Source organism: Pan paniscus, chromosome 6, assembly GCF_029289425.2.
Source record: "Pan paniscus chromosome 6, NHGRI_mPanPan1-v2.0_pri, whole genome shotgun sequence".
In the NCBI taxonomy this organism is placed as follows: Eukaryota; Metazoa; Chordata; class Mammalia; order Primates; family Hominidae; genus Pan; species Pan paniscus.
In genome coordinates this window covers 177,507,860-177,534,342 of record NC_073255.2, presented here as the reverse complement: position 1 = coordinate 177,534,342, position 26,483 = coordinate 177,507,860, and the positions used below count along the sequence as shown (strand labels likewise).

At 38.7% G+C, this 26,483-nt stretch overlaps 2 protein-coding genes and 1 long non-coding RNA gene across 6 annotated transcripts in view; 1 reads left to right on the top strand and 2 right to left on the bottom strand.

The window, feature by feature from the left end:
- BRAF (B-Raf proto-oncogene, serine/threonine kinase) overlaps window positions 1-25,148 on the top strand; it is a 203,600-nt gene extending 178,452 nt beyond the window's left edge. For 2 of the 3 annotated variants that reach the window (XM_008965952.4, XM_034965107.3), the window contains 3 exons: window positions 4,827-4,961; window positions 10,026-10,179; window positions 17,956-25,148. In XM_008965952.4, coding sequence (XP_008964200.1) covers window positions 4,827-4,961; window positions 10,026-10,179; window positions 17,956-17,978 — 312 coding nt within the window. In that variant the 3' untranslated portion in view covers window positions 17,979-25,148. The remainder of the gene's footprint in view (window positions 1-4,826; window positions 4,962-10,025; window positions 10,180-17,955) is intronic. The other variant, XM_034965106.4, reaches the window with a different exon arrangement.
- Window positions 9,684-14,803, bottom strand: LOC134730722 (uncharacterized). Of its 2 annotated transcripts, none has more exons than XR_010112663.1 (2): window positions 11,273-14,803; window positions 9,684-10,195 (listed from the first exon to the last, which is right to left on the bottom strand). It is a non-coding gene; the product is annotated as an uncharacterized LOC134730722 (long non-coding RNA). The 2 variants fall into 2 exon arrangements; XR_010112662.1 differs by having other exon boundaries at window positions 11,428-14,803.
- Window positions 20,546-26,483, bottom strand: part of NDUFB2 (NADH:ubiquinone oxidoreductase subunit B2) — a 27,147-nt gene continuing 21,209 nt past the window's right edge. Inside the window, exon 4 of the mRNA XM_008965951.6 lies at window positions 20,546-22,918. The gene's annotated coding sequence lies outside the window, so the exon portion shown is untranslated. The remainder of the gene's footprint in view (window positions 22,919-26,483) is intronic.

The following is a 26,483-nucleotide window of genomic DNA, read 5'->3' as shown; positions in this document are numbered from 1 at the left end:
CTTTTCTTTTCCCTTCAATTAATGTATGTATCTGTGGATAAATACAACTTTTTTGTTAGGACACTAGATACTAAGACTTAGTATTGATTCTTTCCATATTTCATTTTTAAAGAGGTAAATACTGAGAAATTTTATCTAAATTATAAGAAGATGACAAAGGCAGGAGTTTTGTTATAATCACATGCAGAGTTTAGTGGTCCCCAAGACCAGCTTCAGGTTTGTTAAAAGGACTTGCTGAAAACTCACTGAAAGCTGCTCAAGACTCACTGACAACTGTTACATTCACAGTTACAGTTTATTACAATGAAAGAATACAGATCAAAATTAACAAGGGAAGAGACTCATAGGACAGAATTCAGAAGCGTTCTTGTTGGAGCTTCCTGTCACCCTCTCCCAGTGGAGTTGTGGACAGAGCTTCCAGTAGCAATGTGTGACAACACACATGGATTATTGCCAACCAGGGAAGCTCACCTGAGCCTTGGAGTCTAGAGTTTTTATTGGGGTTCAGTCATATGATTAACCACCTGCAGGGCTGACCTTAGTTTCCAGCTCCTGCAGAGGTCAAGCTGATGCCACATGACCCAGAGCCCTCTATAAATCACATTGTTAGCACAGTCTGTCTGGCATGGCCCATGGCCCCCAGATAAACAGACACTCTGATCAGGCAGGACATTTCAAGGACTTAGTGATTACCTCCCAGGAGCCAAGAGCAAAGGCTAGCTCTCTCTTTGGGCAAGGTTAATTCTTTACCACATACTATATATCACTCAATCATCTGAGCTCATTCCTATAATGTACCAAAATTTACATAGTAACTTGTCATTAAAAATGTTTTAAAAGCTCAGCTGACATTTCAATTAATATTTTTGAAAGTAAAGAATTGGAAACCAACAGACTCGTTACCCATTCATTGGAGCCCAGTTTGACACCAGTATTTAGAAATGTCTCTTTGTTGCCCCAGAGGTTTTTACACCCTGGGACAATGTATACTATAGTTAGGTTACATATGGGTAAAAGGTGTGCCTTTTTTTTTTTTTTAATTATACTTAAAGTTTTAGGGTACATGTGCACAATGTGCAGGTTAGTTATATATGTATACATGTGCCATGCTGGTGTGCTGCACCCATTAACTCATCATTTAGCATTAGGTATATCTCCTAATGCTATCCCTCCCCACTCCCCCCGCCCCACAACAGTCCCCAGAGTGTGATGTTCCCCTTCCTGTGTCCACGTGTTCTCATTGTTCAATTCCCACCTATGAGTGAGAATATGCGGTGTTTGGTTTTTTGTTCTTGAGATAGTTTACCAAGAATGATGATTTCCAGTTTCATCCATGTCCCTACAAAGGACATGAACTCATCATTTTTTATGGCTGCATAGTATTCCATGGTGTATATGTGCCACATTTTCTTAATCCAGTCTATCATTGTTGGACATTTGGGTTGGTTCCAAGTCTTTGCTATTGTGAATAGTGCCGCAATAAACATACGTGTGCATGTGTCTTTATAGCAGCATGATTTATAGTCCTTTGGGTATATACCCAGTAATGGGATGGCTGGGTCAAATGGTATTTCTAGTTCTAGATCCCTGAGGAATCGCCACACTGACTTCCACAATGGTTGAACTAGTTTACAGTCCCACCAACAGTGTAAAAGTGTTCCTATTTCTCCACATCCTCTCCAGCACCTGTTGTTTCCTGACTTTTTAATGATTGCCATTCTAACTGGTGTGAGATGATATGTCATTATGGTTTTGATTTGCATTTTTCTGATGGCCAGTGATGATGAGCATTTTTTCATGTGTTTTTTGGCTGCATAAATGTCTTCTTTTGAAAAGTGTCTGTTCATGTCCTTTGCCCACTTTTTGATGGGGTTGTTTGTTTTTTTCTTGTAAATTTGTTTGAGTTTATTGTAGATTCTGGATATTAGCCCTTTGTCAGATGAGTAGGTTGCGAAAATTTTCTCCCATTCTGTAGGTTGCCTGTTCACTCTGATGGTAGTTTCTTTTGCTATGCAGAAGCTCTTTAGTTTAGTTAGATCCCATTTGTCAATTTTGGCTTTTGTTGCCATTGCTTTTGGTGTTTTAGACATGAAGTCCTAAAGGTGTGCCTTTTGTAAAGTGGTAGAAGGGCAGTTATAACAGGGAAAATGGGAAAGCAAGATAAGTGTTACACTTCCACTTGAGTGGTTCTCTGGCAAATCAGTTTTTTCAAAGGGGATACCAGTAAGTTGATAGTTGTAGAAATTAATTCCCTTAAAACCACCATGTTGGCTGGGCATGGTGGTTCACACCTGTAACCCCAGCACTTTGGGAGGCTGAGGCGGGTGGATCACTTGAGGTCTGGAGTTCGAGACCAGCCTGGCCAACATGGTGAAACCCCATCTCTACTAAAAAAATGGAAACATTAGCCAGGCATGGTGGCGTGCACCTGTAATCCCAGCTACTTGGGAGGCTGAGGCAGTAGAATCTCTTGAACCCAGGAAGGGGAGGTTGCAGTGAGCCGAGATCGCACCACTGCACTCCAGCCTGGGCAACAGAGCAAGACTGTCTCAAATTAAAAAACAAAAACAAAAAAAAACCCACCATGTCTATACACCTCTGGCAAAGTCTTCCTGTAACCCCAGGGATACTTGACTCTAATTTAAAGACTATAGACATATGACATAGCTGATCAACTAGCAAAAAGTTATCACTCACCTTAATGAACAGTTAACTTAAACATTGAAAACCTCTTGTGTCCACAAGGTTATGTTTAATACTGGAGGTAGTGGTGTTATAGATATTTTTTAAGAATTTTTTTTTTTTTTGAGACAGTCTCGCTCTGTTGGCCAGTCTGGAGTACAGTGTGGCATGATCTCGGCTCACTGCAACCTCTGCCTCCTGGGTTCAATCAATTCCTTGCCTCAGCCTCCCACGTAGCTGGGACTACAGGCACACACCGCCACATCCAGCTAATTTTTATATTTTTAGTAGAGACGGGGTTTCATCATCTTGGCCAGGCTGGTCTTGAACTCCTAGACCTCATGATCCACCCTCCTCAGCCTCCCAAAGTGCTGGGATTACAGGCCTGAGCCACCACGCCTGGCTTCTTTAAGAATTTTTTTAAAATACGTATGTATGAGTCACAATCTCTCTGCCTGAGCACCCATAGTCTCATTGGAGAACTTAGATAAGATACATATCACAAAAAGATTAATAACCATACAAGGCAGTAAATGATCATCACAGCTAGTGGTGGGAAGAAGGACCATTATTACTTCTAGGTGTGTAAAGAAAGGTATGATAAGCATGGTTACCTTTCAGTTAGGCCTTGATCATCTGGGTTTCAGGTAGCTAGAGAAGGGTGAGGGAGGGCATTACAAGCAGAGTAGGAGCAGCGGCAATAAAAAAGTTAAAAGTAGCTTTGTATTGGGATAGTCTTCTCTACAAATCCTGTTACTTACTTAACTATATTATCTCGGGCAAGTTACTTAATTTATTTGAGCATTGGATTCCTTATCTGTAAAACGGAGTCAACACCAACCTTGTAGAATTCTTTTTTGAGTATTAGATGATATCTAGAATCCAAGTGTCCCAACGTTTTTTGGCCTTTCAGGGCCACCTTTTCCATTGATAGCCAAGTAAGAATACCTGAATTGCTGTCCATAATATATGACTATAGGAACTCCAGATCCTTTCTCTCAACTTTGAAGACCCCTGTTTGAAGTGCTTTACATTCTCCTGGCTGTTGCTTGTCACCTGTTGCTCCAACGTATTATTCCAGGTTGCTCCCAAAATTCTAAGACTGCTGTCTTCCATTAAAATGATGATGTTATGATGGTGTAGCTTCAGTAGGGGGCATTGTGAAAGAAAACTGTAATCCCCTCAATTCAGTAACTCTTTCCAAGGTTCATCCTTTAACCTCTACTACATAGAGGCCACATTGCAATCAAAGCTTTACTAATGCCTGGCAGTTAAACAAGGGTCATTACAGCACCAAACAGGAAATAACACAATGTATCAAGCTTGGCGGTTTCTAAAATTCATCAGCTCTGCCCTGTAGCGGGGATCTTTTATGGGCTTTCTCCACTTTAGCCTCTACTCTCCCCCTGTTGCACCTATTCCTTCTAAGACCAAAAGCCCTTCTCTCAGGCTGTCCTCCCTGAGTCCCAAGACTCCTAACATCTATCCCTGCCTGCCCTCAAAAGAGGCAAAATATTAGGAAATTAAGAAATTAGAAAAAATTATAAATCTCTGAATCCAGGGAAGACAAGCCTTTTTATTTCGTTAAACAGATTTTAGCTCCTAATGGCTTCCCCTTCTCTCCTCTGGCAGAGGCTCTGGTTTGTATAACCAAGTGGCCCATTAGCGTTTCCACAATAAAAGGGCTTAAGATGCAGATGCCAAAACGACTGCTAAAATGTTAACCTTTTTGGTTTTCCCTACACATATACAGAGGACTTAACACAACGTCCAACAACAAGAAGTGCTGAATAAATTTTTTTTTTTTTTTTTTTTTTTTAAGTAAAGAAGAGGCACTGTCAGATCTGTTTTAGATGGTTACCCTGTGAGTGGGAAAATGGACTGGATAAAGAGAGACCAAAAGCAGGGGAGCAATTAGTGAACCTTTGCCACAGTCCAGGGATCATGGAGATTTGAGCTTGCACTCCTTGTGTGGGTTCCCCACCATCTATGATGTGGCATTGGTTTTTAAAACTTTTTATTGAGGTGTAATACATACATCGTAAGCTGTAAATGTACAGCTTATTGTGTTTTCAGTGAGTGTGAAGTATATTTTTCAACTTATCTACAAGGTTGAATTATTTCCCTTTTTTTTCTCTCTCCAGATAATTTTTATGGTGGGACGAGGATACCTGTCTCCAGATCTCAGTAAGGTACGGAGTAACTGTCCAAAAGCCATGAAGAGATTAATGGCAGAGTGCCTCAAAAAGAAAAGAGATGAGAGACCACTCTTTCCCCAAGTAAGTAAAAGCTTCATGCTATCCAAAAGAACAGACTAACATTCATAGACAGATTTCTGAGCACTTTTTTGGGCACACAGTGTGTATTTCATGAGTTTGGATTCTATGTGCAGACTCCAGACAAGAAAACACATTAAGATGGCTTCATGAGGGTTGAGCAGTGGCACACCTAGAAATTTTGGGTCCTAATACAAAATATTCAGAAAGACTTTGCATTTGTCCATCATTTCTCAGACTTCTTAGTCTTTGAACTCTTTTACACATTTAAAAATTATCGAAGACCCCCCCCACAAAGAGCTTTTGTTTATATAAGTTTTAATTCCTTATTAGAAATTAAAACTATTTTTTAAAATATTAATGAATTAAACATAATAAACCAATATGTTAAATAATATTTAGAAAAAAACAGTTCTATTATCTAAGAGAAAAAAATTAGTGAGGAGTTGTATTGTTTTACTTTTTTTGCAAATCCCTTTGCAAAAAGAAGACAGCTGGATTCTCCGCTTTTGCACTCACATTGCAATATCTCATATCATGTCACCCCTAAAAACTCTACTTAACGCTTGTAAAATAATGACAGTAAAAAAGGCAAATGATATCTTATTGTTATTACAAAAATAGTTTTGACCTCGTGGATCCCCTGGTGGTCCACGGACCACATTTTGTGAACCACTGCTTTATTTCTTCTTGGTGGTAAACAGATTCAAGCTTTCCTTTAATACTGGGTCTTTTTGAGGGGCATTTCTGCCTGATGCAGAAAAAGGAAAAGGCAGTAAGGCAGTTGTCAGCTCAGCCTGCCTTTACCTAATTCTTGATAACTCACTGCTTTTTTTTTTTTTTTCCATGTTGGAAGGATAAAGCCTTAAGTTAATAAATTTCAAAAAGAACTGTAACTAAGGCCAGGTGTCGTGGCTTACAAATCCCAACACTTTGGGAGGCCAAGGCGGGCAGATCAGTTGAGGTCAGGAGTTCGAGACCAGCCTGGCCAACATGGTGAAAACCGTCTCTACTAAAAATACAAAAATTAGCTGGGCATAGTGGCAGGAACCTGTAATCCCAGCCACTCAGGAGGCTGAGACATGAGAATAGCTTGAACCCAGGAGGTGGAGATTGTAATGAGCTGAGATGACACCACTGCATTCCAGCCAGGGCAACAGAATGAGACTCTGTTTAAAACAAAACAAAACAAAAATATCTAAATACCTCAACTAGCTTACAGAGTTTAGCTGTAGTAGATATTATAATATAAATGCAATGTTTTCTGATACTTAGGGAGCTCCTGATAGCACTGGATAAATATGCCTTGATGAATCAGTACAGTTTCAAGTGGGAAGTGCTATTTCCCATAGTAACCCTGCTACCATAATTACTGGAGTGTTCATGTATGAACTCTTAGGCCTTTGAATGCCCAATCCTAGCTGAGTAACTCAGACAGAAGTCAATGTTACAGGAATTAGATTCACTCATCCTTTATTTTTAAATCTAAAAAATGTTATTCTTCTCTAAAGAATGAAAGAAGATAAAATTGATGGTTTTAACAAGTCTGTCAGGGTGTTGCCTAAGAAAAGAAAGGGAAAGCTAAGTGGTTGGCTGGGTAGATATAAGTTTCATTTATCAGGTTTCAAAGTTACTGTTCCTTTGAGGAAGAGTTTTTATTTTTTCTTTTTATTTTTTTATTTGTTTCTCTAAGTCAGGAAACCTCTGGGTTGAGACTGTCCTGGTGAGAGACAAGTGCTGCCGAGCAGCTTCAGCATGACCCTGTCCCATGTTCTCTTTTCACGTCATGGTGCTCGGGTTCTTACTTAGAATGGTTTATTGACATTAATAATGCAAAGTACATCCTTAGGCCCACTTTTTAAATGATATTAAAAGGGGCAAAATGCTTAGCTCCATACTTCTAAATATAACATTTCATTAATTACATGGTTTCAGAAACTGAAGTGCATATGTGAACTTTCCAGATTATTGGAGGCTATCCCTTTAAAGTGTTATTTTGAAATTTTTGTTACAGGATATCTTTTCACACCATACTGTTACATGCCACATAAATTTTAGATGGCTGAAGAGCTATATGTTTTATAAAATATGAAATCATTTTTATAGTTTTGAGGTAGGAAAGGCTTTCTTAATAGACAAAATTCAGAAGGAAAAAATTAGCAGATGTGAGTACATTAAAAATTTTTAAACTTCTATATAGAAAAATAACATTGAAAGATAAAAAGAATAATTGTAGCATATATAACAAAAAGTAAATGTTTATAATATACAAAGGACTCCTCCAAATCAATAAGTAACAAACAATAGAAAATGGGCAAAGGGAATATGAACAGGTGATTCACATAATAAATACAAATGGTGAATGAACTGAGGAAAAGGTGTAAATATTTCCATGGCAGTCAGTAAAATGCAAAGACACACAACAGTGAAATATATTTTAATTTCGCCTCTCAGGTTGGTAATATCCAGCACTGGGAACAATGTTGGGAAGTGAGGAGGAGCATTCTATGTAAAATTTTAAAGGTTTGGTGGAAGGCAGCATTTTGGAAGACCTTGGTAGAATCCATAAATTCAAAATACTTCTAAAAATCTGTGCTATGTAACCTATTTCATAAGTATTCAGATATATATAAGAATGTTTACTATAATAAGAAAAAGACATTAAGATTAAGTTAGTTTTGTATTGATGACATGGATATTGGTGAGAGAAAAAGAAAACAAGACAGAAAACAAAATGTAGTATGATACCTCATTTTTTTTTTATAGGCTGGGCCTGTTCTGTTGCCCAGGCTGGAGTGCAGTAATATGATCATAGCCCACTGCAGCCTCAAACTCCTGGGCTCAAGCGATCCTCTCACCTCAGCCTCCTAAGTAGCTGGGACTGCAGGTGCCTATCGCCACACCCAGCTAATTTCTTGTGGTGGTGGTGGTGGTGGTGGTTGTAGAGATAGATTCTCACTATGTTGCCCTGGCTGGTCTTGAACTCCTGGCCTCAAGCGATCCTCTCGCCTCAGCCTCCCAAAGTGCTGGGATTACAGGCGTGAGCCCCAGTGCCCAGCCTGATAACCACTTTAAAAGGTTAAACAGAGGCCGGGCACGGTGGCTCACGCCTGTAATCCCAGCACTTTGGGAGGCCAAGGCAGGCGGATCACCTGAGGTTGGGAGTTCGAAACCAGCCTGACCAACATGGAGAAACTCTGACTCTACTAAGAATACAAAATTAGCCGGGCGTGGTGGCACATGCCTGTAATCCCAGCTACTCGGGAGGCTGAGGCAGGAAAATCATTTGAACCCAGGAGGCGGAGGTTGCGGTGAGCCGAGATCGCACCATTGCACTCCAGCCTGGGCAACAAGAGTGAAATTCCATCTCCAAAAAAAAAAAAAAAAAGTGTTGTTCAGGTGGGCCCTGTTTTCATGTATGTATTTTTATACATAAAAAAAGGTACTGAAGAGGCCAGGCGCAGTGACTCACACCTGTAATCCCAGCACTTTGGGAGGCCAAGGTGGGTGGATCAGTTGAGGTTAGGAGTTTGAGACCAGCCTGGGCAAAATGGTGATACCCATCTCTACTAAAAATACAAAATTATCCGGACGTGGTGGCACACACCTGTGATCCCAGCTACTCGGGAGGCTGAGGCAGGAGAATTGCTTGAACCTGGGAGGCGGAGGTTGCAGTGAGCTGAGATCGCGCCACTGCACTCCAGCCTGGACAATAGAGTGAGACTCCATCTCAAAAAAAAAAAAAAAAAAGGTACAGAAGAAAGTATAGACTCTAACAGTGGTTATCCCTGGAGAGCAGGATTTGAGAGGCTTATACTCTTTATACATTTCTATAGTATTTTAATTTTTATTTGCATGTTATACTTGGAATTTACAATTTTTTGCAACTGCTTACTTCTTTGTCTTATACTAATCATCATAAAGATTACTTTTTAAAAAAAATTTAACTTTTAAAAACAATTTTCAGCCAGGCATGGTGGCTCATGTCTGTAATCCCAGCCCTTTGGGAGGCCGAGGCAGGCAGATCACCTGAGGTCAGGAGTTTGAGACCAGCGTGGCCAACGTGGTGAAACCCTGTCTCTGCTAAAAATACAAAAATTTAGCTGGGCATGGTGGTGCGCTCCTGTAATCCCAGCTACTCAGGAGGCTGAGGCAGGAGAATCACTTGAACCCAGGAGGGGGAGGTTGCAGTGAGCTGAGATTGTGCCACTGCACTCCAGCCTGGTTGACAAGAGCGAGACTCCGTTTCAAAAAAAAAAAAAAAAATTGGTATCTCAGGACAATAACAAAAGTAATAATAATAGCTGCTAAGGTTTTATTGAGTGCTTATTATAGGCCAGGCATTATGCCAAGCCCTTTAAACATGTTTCATGATTATGAACATGCATTATCATGCTGTATGCCTTCAAGGATTATAACCTGTTTCTTTGTGCCTTAAAATTGTGAATTTCTGCATTTTATATATTGGGGTCTATTTGTCGAGTTCTCCTATCTTTGCTCTTGAGTTGTCCCCTGTCACTTCTCATGTGCTACTAGCACTCTGGGTCCGTGAGGTTCTGCTTTCAATTAGGTGTATGTAAAACATTTCCCATGGCTAGGTTTCTTTAAAGGGCAAGTAGCTGTGATAGTTCTGTTTAGAGATAGTCATAAAGTGCTTTACTTATTTATACTCCATCTTCTTCCCAAAAGAGACTTGTGGTCTATAACAAAAAGGTATAAAATTGGTTTTAAATTTCTATTATTTACTGTTTCAAGACTAACAAATGATCTAAAATATAAATAAAAGCTGACTAAGAATTACTCTCCCCATTTAATTTACAGAGATAGTTTCTTCTTAAGAAAAAATACCAATTCTTTACAAATATTTTCCCAAGCATTTATGACAATACTGAAAACAATGTAAGATTTCAGGTGCTTTCTTGTAAAGTGTGATGGGACTCTTAAAGATTTATACCACCCAGATTTTCATTCTTCTTTCTGTTTTTTCTTTTTCTTTCTTTCTTTCTTTTTTTTTCTTTTTTTTTTTTCTTTTTTTTTTCTCTTTTTTTTTTTCTTTTTTTTTTGTAGATTCTCGCCTCTATTGAGCTGCTGGCCCGCTCATTGCCAAAAATTCACCGCAGTGCATCAGAACCCTCCTTGAATCGGGCTGGTTTCCAAACAGAGGATTTTAGTCTATATGCTTGTGCTTCTCCAAAAACACCCATCCAGGCAGGGGGATATGGTGCGTTTCCTGTCCACTGAAACAAATGAGTGAGAGAGTTCAGGAGAGTAGCAACAAAAGGAAAATAAATGAACATATGTTTGCTTATATGTTAAATTGAATAAAATACTCTCTTTTTTTTTAAGGTGAACCAAAGAACACTTGTGTGGTTAAAGACTAGATATAATTTTTCCCCAAACTAAAATTTATACTTAACATTGGATTTTTAACGTCCAAGGGTTAAAATACATAGACATTGCTAAAAATTGGCAGAGCCTCTTCTAGAGGCTTTACTTTCTGTTCCAGGTTTGTATCATTCACTTGGTTATTTTAAGTAGTAAACTTCAGTTTCTCATGCAACTTTTGTTGCCAGCTATCACATGTCCACTAGGGACTCCAGAAGAAGACCCTACCTATGCCTGTGTTTGCAGGTGAGAAGTTGGCAGTCGGTTAGCCTGGGTTAGATAAGGCAAACTGAACAGATCTAATTTAGGAAGTCAGTAGAATTTAATAATTCTATTATTATTCTTAGTAATTTTTCTATAACTATTTCTTTTTATAACAATTTGGAAAATGTGGATGTCTTTTATTTCCTTGAAGCAATAAACTAAGTTTCTTTTTATAAATTTTGAGTGCAGGTGACCAAAAATATTGCTGAGGAGTGGCACGTTTGACATGAGTAAAATGTCTTAACTTTGGATTTTTAGCGGGAAAATGTTATAAATTGGAGTTTCTTTTAAATAGCTTTTTAAAAAATACATTAAGGATGTCTCGCTCATGTAGAAGTCAAATTTTGTTGCAAACGCATTGCTCCCTTCACACCCAATCTCTCCCCTGCAAAAAATCTTCACAGAATTCTGTGAGAACTTTTAGGTGTGTTTTTCTTTGAGATACCTCTGGTTGCCAAACACCAGGTAATAGATTTTTTAAAGTTGTTATTAGATTATTCTTACCTCTCATGATGCATATTTTAGCAATCACCTTATCATTGTGTCTCATGTTCTGTCCTCCTTATATTCTTTGCCCAGCAAGATTCTACTTATGATGAATGAATGCTCTTCTCCTTTTTTCATTCAATGGTATGAAGTATTTGTTAGGGTTCTTTAATACTTACACTTTGTTGTGTAGAAAATGACTGTAATGTGGTGGTCAGTGTATTCTTACTGTGATTCAGAGGGAATCAAAAGTAGAAAGCAACAGCACGTGGTCCTATCAAAGATTTGGCCATCTCTGCTTCACTGTCAGCCTCTTAACTATATCTTCACTTACTCAGTTTGGTTTTGTCATGATTTTTAAATGTAGCCAGTAGTTCAAGGTTCTTCCAGTAAACACATATCTGCATAAATGCCTCCTTGAAGTCAATAAAGAAGGAAATTGAGAAGACTTTAAATTAATGATAATTTAGTTTTTAAGTACCCACAAATAAATTTTTGAAACATTTTCTTTATTTGAATAGTTAGATGTCATCCAGGAAAATCACTCAATAATAATTACGGCAAATCTTTAACCCCTCATTTGGGTAGCTTAAGATAAGTAATGCCATTATGATTTCAGAATTGATTCATGACTTTAGTTAAGAAAATGAAAAGGAACGTTTCACGTATTTTAAAAAATGATACTAAGGAATAAAGAAGTACAACTATTGGAAAATAAGTATATGATTTTTAAATCCTCCAGTGGCATTAAATATATGATTATTAGTAATTGTTAGATAGGGTTTTATTCATTCACAAATAGAAGACTAGCAAGCATGTAACTAACAAAGTTTTTACAAAATTGACTTTGTGGAATGCTCCAAATGTTTGGCCATTTTGAGGCACAAGGTCAGGGGTCTCTTTATTGATAGAGCTCCTTCTATAATTTCCCAGCATACCTGCCTCACGGTTATCTTCCTTTCATTGTTCACTCTCTTTTTCTTCTCAATGCCATCCTGCCTAGGCTCCCATCATCTGCATCTGACGCCTTTCCTTTCTTTCTTTACTAGTCTCCTTTGCGATGGGTGTGGCTAAGCTCTGTAGAGCCACTCAGAAACTCATTGTTCCATTCTGTAGCCAGTAAAACATGCCTCCAAAGTATCACAGAGTAATTCTACTCTCTCTTTTAAATTAGGTCCACCGGAAATGTTAGTGAAAGGACATTAAAAATGTGACAGGTGACATGTTTAGCTAACATGGATCTGGAGAAATAGGAAGCAGTAGAATTAAATGTTTCCCTTTCAGGTTTAATTGTATTTGTTCTTGGGTTTTGTTTTATACTGAGTTTTAAATATATTCTCCAAATAAAAACATTATTTTTTCTAACCATATGTAGAGTTAATCTCTTTGACTAAGTAATTGAAACAAAAGAACATTTGTTCTTTTGTGACTGCTTTTTTCCTAAAACCTGAGCCCTCTTTTTTTTTTAAAGTAAAGTTGATTTCCTTCTTCAGTAAGGAAACCTTTTTATAAATTTGTTTTGCATTTTAAAAGTTTTACTAATCAATGATGAGGAAAAAGATTTGTCTTCTTGATTTTAAATAGTTTCAGGATCACAGGATGTAATCAGATGCTTCCGGTTTATTTATTTTCAGGTATTACACTAGCCATTAAATCTTTTTTATTTATTTATTTTCTTCCTGCCCCTCGGATGGCATATACTAGCCATTTAGATACTGAACTCTAATAGTTAAACCAATAGTTAAAATTGTCCTCTCTAAAACATTGGCTATTTAATATACCAGCTTAAATGGCCTTTCTCTCAAGTGAGTCACTCTTAGTTTAAGAAAATTATGTGCCTTTTAAAAAAATATTATGAAATGGTACTTCATGACAGAAACATTTTATCAGTTATAGTCTTATTTGATTGAAAATTGTTGAGCATTTCTGTAGAACTTTTTACTTTACTAAATATTTCATCTTTCCCGTGACTGTTTTCTCAAAGAATTTAAAAGACTCCATGTGTCTATGCCAGAATGTTTCTCATCCTTTTGAAACTGCCTGGGCCAGGCGTAGTGGCTCACGCTGTAATCCCAGCACTTTTGGAGGCCAAGGTGGGCAGATCGCGTGAGCCCAGGAGTTTGAGACCAGCCTGGACAACATGGCAAAACGGTGTCTCTACAGAAAAATTTAAAAATTAGCCAAGCATAGTGGTGCACAACTGTAGCCCCAGCCACTCGGGAGGCTGATGTGGGAGGATCCCTTGAACCTGGGGGACAGAGGCTGCTGTGAGCCTTCATCATGCCACTGCACTCCAGCCTGGGCAACAAAGCAAAACCCTGTCTCAAAAAAAGAAAAGAAAAAAAGAAACTGCTTGAAAGTCATGACGAAGAATGTCAGGAGGGGACTTATTCTGGCTGCAGTTGACTTTCTCCTTAAATGTCAAGTAGTGATTGATTTGGATAAGAAGTAACCTGTTACTTTTCATAACATACTTTAAGGAATTTATCAAATTCTATGTATAATGCCCATTAAAATATATTCCATTCTGGAGTAAAGGGTAAGAGTAATATTTTTAAACTAGTTAATAAAGTCCTTAGCTTTCACATAAACCGTGATATTTGAGGTGTCTAAAATCACAGGGTCTTTTTTTTTTTTTTTTTCAGTCTTCCCAGTTGTTCTCTGCTCTATTCCTAAATAAAGTTAACTTGAAAATGCATGGCCGGTTGTGGTGGCTCACACCTGTAATCCCAGCACTTTGGGAGGCTGAGGCGGGTGGATTACTTGAGGCCAGTTCGAGACCAGCCTGGCCAACATGGCAAAACCCTGTCTCTACTAAAAATACAAAAATTAGCTGGGTGTGATGGTGTGCACCTGTAGTCCAGCTACTTGGGAGGCTGAGGCACAAGAATTGCTTGAACCCGGGAGGCGGAGGTTGCAGTGAGCCAAGACTGCACCACTGCACTCCAGCCTGGGTAGTAGAGCAAGACTCTTTCAAAAAAAAGAAACAGAAGATGCAGCTTAAATTATCCTCAACCTGAAAGAAGGGGAAAGAAAATATTTCAATTTGGCCTCAAATTGATTTTTTTTATTAATTAATATACCAAGATTTTTTTTAAGACATAGAGTATCTAGGTATTTCACTTCAAATAACTTCACACAAGCAGAGTTGGCTCTTCAAATAGAAGACGGGTAGGAAGTAGAATAGTAGAGATTTCCAGATAGGCAAGAAGGAATCATTAAGAAAAGATACTTTTTCTGAAAGCAGATTCATCACCTGTTACTCCCATGTTTTCCTTAAATTCTCCATGTTTTAGGGACATTTTAAGAGTCTTATTTTATTGATTCCTGAACTATGGATTCTTTTCTTTTTTTCCCCTCAACACCAAGTGTGACTATAAAAAGGACTGCATTCTGTTAGAAGCACTAGACTTTTGATAGAATGATGGTGTTTGCTTTGTTATTTGATTTGGAGTTTGTTGGTAAAAATTTGTTCTTTGTGCGGTTGTTTGGTTTTAAATTTTTTTGGAGACAGAGTCTTGCTCTGTCATTCAGTCTGGAATGCAGTGGTGCAGTACCACCACACCCTGGTAATTTTTTTGTTTTTGAGACAGAGTCTCATTCTGTTGCCCAGGCTGGAGTGCAGTGGTGTGAGCTCAGCTAACTGCAGCATCTGCCTCCCGGGTTCAAGTGATTCTCCTGCCTCAGCCTCCTGAGTAGCTGGAATTACAGGTATGTGGCACCACACGTAATTTTTTTTTTTTTCCCCAGTAGAAACAGTTTCACCATGTTGGCCAGGCTGGTCTCGAACTGCTGAGCTCAGGTGATCTGCTCACCTCAGCCTCCCAAAGTGCTGGGATTACAGGCTTGAGCCACTGCACCTGGCCCTAATTTTTGTATTTTTAGTAGAGAGAGAGTTTCGCCATGTTGGCCAGGCTGGTCTTGAACTCCTGGCCTCAGATGATCCACCCTCCTCCGCCTCCCAAAGTGCTGGGATTACAGGCATGAGCCACCTCGCTGGCCTGGTTTTTATTTTTAAGACTAATATTTAAGTTTGTGGAGTATGACACTTCAACAAAATGAAATTTCTAATCATTATAATGAACAGGAAACATCTGAAGTTGTGTGCATGTGTGTGTGTGTGTATTTTGTTTTGTTTTCGAGACAGGGTTTCGTTACTCAGGCTGGAGTGCAGTGGTACAATCCTGGCTCACTGCAGCCTCAACCTGCTGGTCTCAAGTGATCCTCCTACTTCAGCCTCCTCTAGGTAGCTAGGACTACATGCATGTGCCACCACATCCAACTGATTTTTTTTTTTTTTTTTTTTTTTGGAGAGACAGCGTCTCACTATGTTGCCCTACCTGGTCTCAAACTCCTGGGCTCAAGCAGTCCTCCTGCCTCGGCCTCCTGAAGTGCTGGGATTATAGGCGTGAACCACTGTGCCCAACCTTAGCTGAAGATTTTTTAAAGTATTTTTTAATGTAGTATATTAACATTTGGCTTAGATATTAGCATTTTCTGATTTTTTTATTTAATAGATTAATTCTAGGCATTTTCATAAAGATTTCTTTTCTATAAATCTTATTTTTACATTGACTTCCTTTAATGAGATTTGGATTTGGCTAGATACATGATTACTCATAAGAATGTTGCAAGTCACTTTAAAGAAACATTAAAACACTAAAAATAGCAACCTTAAAATTATAAGTACTCAAACTGTAAGCAACAATAGTAAGAATGTTTGTATATTTCTGGAGTGTGTTACCATAATAGCCTCCTATGATTATACTCCAAATGTTTTACTCTAAGGTCTTAGTAAGTTAATTTAGCCTTTTTTTTTTTTACATCAGTGCTAGATTCCCCAATCCTCTTAACTTTAAATATGAGGCAATAATTCTTTTACCCTTTCTTGATCTTTGGACTCACAGTACCTTAGTTAATTGCTTGTTAAAAGGAATTCACGCATAGAAAGAGATAATACGACTATCTGCAGTTCATTAGTAGTTGTATTCAGATTGGGAAAACAAAGTGTTAATTGTTGAAAGTTGTTTAGGGACTGCTGAGTCTTGGAGTCAGCACCTGGGTTTGCATTCCTTCTCTGCAATTTTCTGTATATGATCTCAGGCAAGTTACTTGACCACTCTAAACCCTGGCTTCCTCATCTATATAATATAGATGATAGCATCTGCCTCATAGGGTTATCATGAGAATTGGATGCAGATGTGTACAAACTGTTCCATGAGGCATCAGGCACTCAGTCAGTCACTAATACTATCAGCTTACAAAGCTGAGGATTCAATCATCCAGTCATTAGCAATCTGTTGTTGGGATGTGCCAGTGTTATCTAGCAACCAGTTGGAATCTGATAGCAATCAGAAATTAGATAGGTTATTCCTGGATTAAACAGTATATTCATATAAGTGATTGCTTGGATCCTCATCAGAAGCTGCTATTGAAAAATAGTGATATGGCTGGCCAGGCATGGTGGCTCATGCGTGTAATCCCAGCACTTTGGGAGGCCAAGGCGGGCGGATCATGAGGTCAGGAGATAGAGACCATCCTAACTAACACAGTGAAACCCTGTCTCTACTAAAAATACAAAAAAATTAGCCGGGCGTGGCTTCATGTGCCTGTAGTCCCAGCTGCTGGGGAGGCTGAGGCAGGAGAATGGCGTGAGCCCAGGAGGCAGGGCTTGCAGTGAGCCGAGATCGCACCACTGCACTCCAGCCTGGGTAACAGAGCAAGACTCCGTCTCAAAAAAAAAAGAAAAATAGTGGTATGGCTGACTAAATTTTGTTAATTGTCAGTTATTAACTAATCCCCAGAAATTAACTATGGTGTGTATAACAGGAATTGGCCTTTAGTTACAAGTAGAAACTATGGACAAAATGGTAGATGAAAAATAATGGCGGCCGGGTGCAGTGGCTCACACCTGTAATCCCAGCACTTTGGGAGGCCGAGGCAGGCGGATCACTTGAGGTCAGGAGTTTGAGACCAGCCTGGCCAACATGGTGAAACCCCATCTCTACTAAAAATACAAAAATTAGCCAGGCCTGGTGGCGGGTGCCTGTAATCCCAGCTACTTGGGAGGCTGAGGCAGGAGAATCACTTGAACCCAGGAGGTAGAGGTTGCAGTGAGCCGAGATTGCACCATTGCACTCCAGCCTGGGCAACAAAAGCAAAACTCCATCTCAAAAAAAAAAAAAAAAAAGAAAAGAAAAATAATGGCATGAAGCCCCCAAATTCATTAAGCTAAAGGAGCATGATATCACAAAGGTACTTTGTGGTTTAAAGAATTCTTTATGCTGATAATTATGTTCAGTGACGTGCCTATATTGAATTTTTTGTTAGTTTGAAGGTGAAATTAACTAGAAAATAGGCAGTCTGGATTTTCTTTCTCTGTCAAACGTGTGGTGTGAACAAATCAGTTGACCTCTTAATTGTATCTTTAGCAAAATGAGGATAACTACTGCCTCTCTCTTCCTAATAGTGGCATTATAATAATATGATAGGTGAAAATGAGTTGATAATTCAGAGGTGGAAGTATTCTACAAATTGACATTACTACTTTACATTCAGTTTCTGAGAAATTTTGTTCATTGGAACTGTTTTCAGCTTGATCAGAACCATGATACATAAAACCCAACTGGGAAATTCTGCAGACTTGCTATTTAATTGATAGAGCTGAACCATATTCTGTATACTATATATGTTGTGTTCTTCCATGGGTTTCAGCCGTTTTTGCTTTTAAATTAGCAATGCTGTTGCTAGACTTGAAATATATAACTAGTTACTTTTCAGTGAAGCTCAAATGAGGCTTTTCTGTGTCTCTAGGTTATTTGAGATGACTTTTTTAAAATTAGCTCTTGTCCTCCCTCTACAGGAGAATTTGCAGCCTTCAAGTAGCCACCATCATGGCAGCATCTGCTCTTATTTCTTAAGTCTTGTGTTCGTACAATTTGTTAACATCAAAACACAGTTCTGTTCCTCAAATCTTTTTTTAAAGATACAAAATTTCCAATGCATAAGCTGATGTGGAACAGAATGGAATTTCCCATCCAACAAAAGAGGAAAGAATGTTTTAGGAACCAGAATTCTCTGCTGCCAGTGTTTCTTCAACAGAAATACCACGAGCATACAAGTCTGCCCAGTCCCAGGAAGAAAGAGGAGAGACCCTGAATTCTGACCTTTTGATGGTCAGGCATGATGGAAAGAAACTGCTGCTACAGCTTGGGAGATTTGCTATGGAAAGTCTGCCAGTCAACTTTGCCCTTCTAACCACCAGATCAATTTGTGGCTGATCATCTGATGGGGCAGTTTCAATCACCAAGCATCGTTCTCTTTCCTGTTCTGGAATTTTGTTTTGGAGCTCTTTCCCCTAGTGACCACCAGTTAGTTTCTGAGGGATGGAACAAAAATGCAGCTTGCCCTTTCTATGTGGTGCGTGTTCAGGCCTTGACAGATTTTATCAAAAGGAAACTATTTTATTTAAATGGAGGCTGAGTGGTGAGGAGTAGATGTGTCTTGGTATGGAGGAAAAGGGCATGCTGCATCTTCTTCCTGACCTCCGGGGTCTCTGGCCTTTTGTTTCCTTGCTCACTGAGGGGTCTGTCTAACCAAGCAGGCTAGATAGTGCTGGCACACATTGCCTTCTTTCTCATTGGGTCCAGCAATGAAGATAAGTGTTTGGGTTTTTTTTTTTCCTCCACAATGTAGCAAATTCTCAGGAAATACAGTTTATATCTTCCTCCTATGCTCTTCCAGTCACCAACTACTTATGCGGCTACTTTGTCCAGGGCACAAAATGCCGTGGCAGTATCTAACTAAACCCCCACAAAACTGCTTAATAACAGTTTTGAATGTGAGAAATTTAGATAATTTAAATATAAGGTACAGGTTTTAATTTCTGAGTTTCTTCTTTTATATTTTTATTAAAAAGAAAATAATTTTCAGATTTAATTGAATTGGAAAAAAACAATACTTCCCACCAGAATTATATATCCTGAAAATTGTATTTTTGTTATATAAACAACTTTTAAGAAAGATCATTATCCTTTTCTCTACCTAAATATGAGGAGTCTTAGGATAATGACAAATATTTATAATTTTTCAATTAATGGTACTTGCTGGATCCACACTAACATCTTTGCTAATAATCTCATTGTTTCTTCCAACTGATTCCTAACACTATATCCCACATCTTCTTTCTAGTCTTTTATCTAGAATATGCAACCTAAAATAAAAATGGTGGCGTCTCCATTCATTCTCCTCCTTCCTTTTTTCCCAAGCCTGGTCTTCAAAAGGTTGGGCAATTTGGCAGCTGAATTCCCAGACAGAGAATAGAGCAATTTTAGGGATATTAGGACTGAGGGAGGGTGTGGGAAAGCTGTCATCAGTTGTTTTTATAGAAAGAACTGGCATTCATTAAGAACCTAAATCTTATCTTTGCATAAATGGAAAATATAACCTAGTTATAGCTTCCTTTGGCCTTTATTAAAGGGTAATATCAATCACAGTCATAGCAAAGAAAGCGGATGTATTAATGGCAAATTAACGGAAAACCTCCCTTATCAGGAATCTAGACTCAGAATTTAGGAACACAAATCAAATCAGACCAACCAAGCTATAGCCAAGGACTTGAAAGAAATTAAACAAGACCCAGAATAAATCAAGGAATTAGAAATTGTTATTTAAAAATTTCAGATTGTAACTCCAGGCCCTGCTGTCTATATTGCAGCCACTAAAAGCTCACTACCATTAGATTTTTGCTAACATACATGTATTCAGAAGAAAGCCTATTGAAATTTTCATTGTCTTGTAAAAGGTTGTCCTAGTAAAATGGAAAAGATCCTTAAGTTATTAATCAGTTTGAAAAGCAAATTTGTTTTTAAGTTTTACATCAGCAGGGCAGTGTCTTACAAAATTCAGAAATTGCAAAGGTGGAAATAATTCACGCTGATTTGAAGAACATCTTCTGTGCAATAATACTGCCTCTCTTGAAAAGCATTGGCTGTTTTTTCTTTTTAAATATATCTCTAGATGCTTTTAAATGTGGCTGTGTTCCCTTTACCAAGATTGGCTTCAAGTTTCCGCAGGTAGAGAGACCTGGGCTTGAACAAGAGGATGTGTTTCATGTCCTGCTGAGGAGGTAGAACATGTGCAGCCTGGGTCCGGGACTGCCTCCGTGGGGCAGGGGCAGGGGCGGTACCATTAGGGAGGAAGCTTAGCATTTCAGTTTCTTAAACAATATTCAGGGTGATACACTTTTTCTTCCCTTGCATTTTAGAATAGGCTGGTATCTCATTTGAACGGGGGAGCAGACTTGATCTCAAATGAAGCTGTGCCCAGGAGCCAGGCTTAGCATATTGAGATTTTTATAGAGACCTTAAAAAATAAAATATTTAAACCTCTCTTTTCTTCCTTTTTCTATGAAATAGGTTTTTTCTCTAGTTTACAAATGACAGGAAAATAGGTTTTATTTGTGTTTTATCCGCTTTATTTTTTGATGCTTAGACAACAGTTAGACTTACTGAGCTCCTAAAAAAACGAGGAAGAAGTCCTTATTTGTGAAAAGCACTTTATGAGTAATTGTATAGACAGTATGTGGCTGCGTCACTGATCATCTTGTAAAGGTGTAACAGTCTTGTCTGTAAAGTGGCTGCAGTGCCTTCTGTAGTGTGTTTTGTTTTTGGTAGGGAGAGGTGAAGCCTTCTGAAAAATTTGAGAGCAACTACAGAGGATTGTTTGTAACTGTGTAGTATTCCTGATGGACTTTTTTCATCGTTAGAGTCAAGGACCTAGACTTTTGCCACTGAAATAATATTGACCAAAAAAATAGTTTATAAAAGGGATTTGTGAATAGAAAATTCAGTGTGATCATTTGTTGTTAATGTGCACCTTAAAAGAAGATTCTGTCTAGCTGTCAAATTCTGGTTCCCGAACATCTCACCCCTGATTGTATTTGAGATCTAGTAGGGCATACTGGGGCATTTTAGAAGATAAAATCCCATACAAATGATATATGCTATATTTATGTTGGTGTTGGAGAAGAAAGAGCAGTATATAAAGAAATAATTCAAGACTGCAGCACTGTCAACCTGAAACTTTGTAAATATTTCCTAGCTTCTGGTTTGGTGCGGTGACAGCACTTTCATCACAGGATGTTACCTTGTATTCACCAGGCGGAGTGCGAGCTGCTGCACACCCTCCTCAGATCTCACCTGTCCCCACTGTACATCCACCCGCCAGCTGCTTGCAAACCTCATCTCTAGCTTTAGTTTGAAACCACATTGCAGGGTTCAGGTGACCTCTTCAAAAAACTACCTCTTCAGAATGAGGTAATGAATAGTTATTTATTTTAAAATATGAAAAGTCAGGAGCTCTAGAACATGACGATGATTTAAGATTTTAACTTTTTTGTGTACTTGTATTTGAGCACTCTCATTTTGTCCTAAAGGGCATTATACATTTAAGCAGTAATACTGTAAAAAAATGTGTTGCTCAGAATATCTGAATGTTGTTGAAAGTGGTGCCAGAACCGGTTTAGGGGTACGTTTCAGAATCTTAACCTTGAGTCAATTGCATGAAATTAAATAGCTGTGGTATCACTTCACTAACAGTGATGTAATTTTAATTTTCAGTAGGCTTGGCATGACAGTACATCCTCATAATGAGTTTGCTGCAGCTTTGTCACATGCACAGGCATTCATAGACCGCCCAGCTAAGAGGGTAGAATGATTACTCTTTTTGCAAGATTCTCTTCTTTGTCCAAGTTGGCATTGTTAGTGCTAGGAATACCAGCACCTTGAGACTAGCAGATTCCAACCATTAGGCTGTAAACACCATAGCCAGAGATGGAAGGTTTACTGTGAGTATGAACAGCAAATAGCTTACAGGTCATGAGTTGAAATGGTGTAGGTGAGGCTCTAGAAAAATACCTTGACAATTTGCCAAATGATCTTACTGTGCCTTCATGATGCAATAAAAAAGCTAACATTTTAGCAGAAATCAGTGATTTGTGAAGAGAGCAGCCACTCTGGTTTAACTCAGCTGTGTTAATAATTTTTAGAGTGCAATTTAGACTGCATAGGTAAATGCACTAAAGAGTTTATAGCCAAAATCACATTTAACAATGAGAAAACACACAGGTAAATTTTCAGTGAACAAAATTATTTTTTTAAAGCACATAATCCCTAGTATAGTCAGATATATTTATCACATAGAGCAACTAGGTTGCAAATATAGTTCAGTGACATTTCTAGAGAAACTTTTTCTACTTCCATAGGCTCTTCAAAGCATGGAACTTTTATACAACAGAAATGTTGACAGAAATTGCTGTAGTTTAGGGTTGAAGTACTGTATAATGGGCAGCAATCATGTATTAACTTAGAAGGGGAAATTGAAATATAGGACCGAATTTGGTTTTATCAGTTTCCAGAGTACTGCTGCCAACCTAGACACTGATTTTTCAGAGTTTGAAATGTAAATTTCTTCCCGGGACTTGATTGCACATGAAGCTGGACTGCGTTAGTCATCCTGTCCCAAAGCACTGTGGGGGCCAGGGTGGAGGTCTCAAGGCATCCTTTATGACCTGGCCATTGGATGTAAAAGAAAACATATTCCATGCTGTGGTTCTTGTATCTTGTTTCATTCCTCACCATTGAAAGAGAAAGTCCATGTATTGTCTCCAGCGCATCCTTGAAATGTTATACTGGGATGGATTACTGATGCCCATCGGTAGTTGAGCCCCAGAAGAGGGTAGTAGCATCTCTGCCTCAGGTGATGATTTGTAGCTTGGCCAGAGGAGAGCGGAGTCACCAGTATATCTGTGGTCCATGTTGCTAGCTCTGGTAAAATTAAAAATACTGGTAAGATGTTTGTTTTATTAGTACACTAGACAGTAAGCTCTGTTTTGTTGTTTTCAAATAACCTATTTTCACTTTTGTTTGGGCAAAGACATTTAAATTGAAATTCAATTCTAATTTTTGTTAATTGTGGAAAGGGTAATTAACAGTTCCTATCAGGTATTTTTAATGTGGAAAAGGACAGAAACCCAACTCCTAAAATCTTAAATTAAGGTAACAGTGCTTTAAAAAAAAAAAATGCATGGGGCAATTAGTCGGCAACTCAATGAGTGACTAAAGTACTTTTATTTAACATCCACAACTTCAACTGTTAAGTTTTATTAATTACTAAATCAGCTTTATTAAAATGTTGACATTTATTTAGCTATTTTGAATAATTATAGTGACTTGACGAGTGTGTATGAGGACACAGCCAATGTAAGCCAGTGTATCCATTTTTTAGAGGTGCATTTTTTTTAAAGAATTCTGTAGATGGAAGTGCTCTGAAAACAACTAAAATATGTTTATTCATGGTAGTATCAAAAAATGTTTGTACAAACTATCTGCTTCTCCCGGCCAGCCGAGTTCATTCTCCAGCACCGTGACCGCTGGTTCTCATGTACAGCACATATGCGGGAGAGTTGGCAGAAAATTTGTGAAGAGATGCCGCAAAGGAAGGGTCTGTTTACAGGGGTGGGATTGGGGGTTTTGATGAAGTTGCTTAGTCCTGGTTTTGTTTTGAAAATTACTGCGTTGCATTTTTGTGTTAAGTTTTTGAACCCACGTGTGTTTTGATGGAGTATGAGTTGGAAGTCACTGCAAACTAGCATAAACAACAAAGCTCACAGAGTAGGCACAGATGTAGAGAACAGAGACCAAAATGGGGTGAGGTGGCAGTAAATCTAGGATAGGGAAAAACTAATGTGAGGGTGGGAAATAAACTGTAATTACCTGAAATCAAATGTAAGAGTGCAATAAGTATGCTTTTTATTCTAAGCTGTGAACGGTTTTTTTAAGAATCATTCCTTCCTAATACATTTGTGTATGTTCCATAGCTGATTAAAACCAGCTATATCAACATATAATGCCTTTTTATTCATGTTAATGACCAACATAAGTGGCTAGCCTTTATGTCTTATTTATCTTCATGTTATGTTAGTTTACATACAGGGGTGTATGTCTCTGTGCTGTCCCCTTCTCCCGCCTTCATTTTAAAATGCATCCATGGGTCCTCTGTGTTTCCTTTGGCCATGCCACATATATAGACTCAGTTTGGCCTTCATGATATCGCCTGATTTTTGAGGACTGTATCACAGTGATATGTATTTGTGGTAATCTCATTTGTTGGTTGTACATCTGATCCTTTCCTCAACATGGCAATTGCTGCCTTTCCTAAGATAGGATCATACAACTGATCAGGGGATTGAATTTGATCATTCATCAACATGTGTCTCTCTGAATTTTATTCAGTAGTTGTCATTGCTCTTTGGTTTAGACCAAGAAAAAGGAAATCCCCCCTTTTCATGTATTCCTTGGTTTGAGGACATGACTCCTGTAAGGGAGAGGAAAGGGAGATGCTTCCTGTTTGAACTGCAGTGAATTCACGGTTCCTGTTTCACCACTCCAAACCTTATGGCGACTCACACACACATTCCTCTTTTCTGTTACTGCCAAAGGTTCGGGTTTAGTACACTTCAGTTCCACTCAAGCATTGAAAAGGTTCTCATGGAGTCTGGGGCGTGCCCAGTGAAAAGATGGGGACTTTTTAATTGTCCACAGACCTCTCTATACCTGCTTTGCAAAAATTACAATGGAGTAACTATTTTTAAAGCTTATTTTTCAATTCATAAAAAAGACATTTATTTTCAGTCAAATGGATGATGTCTCCCTCTTTTCCCCTATTCTCAATGTTTGCTTGAATCTTTTATTATTTTTTTAAATTCTCCCCCATACCCACTTCCTGATACTTTGGTTCTCTTTCCTGCTCAGGTCCCTTCATTTGTACTTTGGAGTTTTTCTCATGTAAATTTGTATAACAGAAAATATTGTTCAGTTTGGATAGAAAGCATGGAGAATAAAAAAAGATAGCTGAAATTCAGATTGAAGAAATTTATTTCTGTGTAAAGTTATTTAAAAACTCTGTATTATATAAAAGGCAAAAAAAGTTCTATGTACTTGATGTGAATATGCGAATACTGCTATAATAAAGATTGACTGCATGGAGAAGTCTTCATCAAGACTATTTTTCTAACACGATTACATTCAGTAACAAAAGTAGTCAGCAGTTTTAACAGTTTTTCTAGACAATGGAGAGACTGAGAAATGTACATTTTGTTTCATACATAATGTTGGTTACTGCTTAGTGGGTAGAAGTTCAAGTAAGTTGTCAAGATTCGTGCATGGTAGGTTATACGTGCTATACAACTTGTAGTGGCAACAGTCGTTTGTCAGGTGTTGGTGATGACCCTTAAATATTTGAGATGTTGTGACCTGATGTATCTTTAGTTTCAAACCACTGCTTTCCTCCATGTGGTTCAGTTGGAGTATGTGCTCTACTTTAGTCATGTTTAAAGTTTATCTGCAGAAACTCACCTTAGAATTGTATTTTTTCAAACTTTTGACAGCTTACATTTTCTATAGCAACACAGCACACGCACGCTAACATTTACTTGAAACTATGCACTCATGTTTTCTACTTCATTTTTTTTTTATGCTGGTTACCTCAGTGAGTTGATTTTCTGCATTTGATTTCATGACCCTTCCCCAAATAAAATTCACTGAAGTCTGAAAAACTCCTAGAGTATCTTCAGACAAAATATATCAAATTACTGGGCAGAGTTTCCAGAAAGGAAGTAAACCGTTTTAAAACTCATCTGCAGCCAGGTGCAGTGGCTCACGCCTGTAATCCCAGCAATTTGGGAGGCCGAGGTGGGTGGATCACCTGAGGTCAGGAGTGGAGACTAGCCTGACCAACATGGTGAAACTGTCTCTACTAAAAAATACAAAAATTAGGCGAGGTGTGGTGGCTCACGCCTGTAATCCCAGCACTTTGAGAGGCCAAGGCAGGCACATCACCTGAGGTTAGGAGTTCGAGACCAGCCTGACCAACATGGAGAAACCCCCCTCTCTCCTAAAAATACAAAATTATCCTGCTGTGGTGGCGCATGCCTGTAATTCCAGCTACTCAGGAGGCTGAGGCAGGAGAATCGCTTGAACCCGGGAGTGAGCCGACCGAGATTGTGCCATTGCACTCCAGCCTGGGCAACAAGAGCAAAACTCCATCTCAGGAAAAAAAAAAAAAAAAAAGCTGGGCATGGTGGCCAGCACCTGTAATCCCAGCTACTCGGGAGGCTGAGGCAGGAGAATCGCTTGAACCTGGGAGGCGGAGGTTGCATTGAGCTGAGATCACGCCATTGCACTCCAGCCTGGGCAACAGAGCGAGACTCTGTCTCAAAAAAAACACTTCACCTGTTTATCCTTATGTCTGAGAATAATATGAAGGAACAGAAAAGCCTAAAAAGGGCTTGTGCCTGAGGAATCTGGTTTCACCCCTCCTCCCAAACAAACA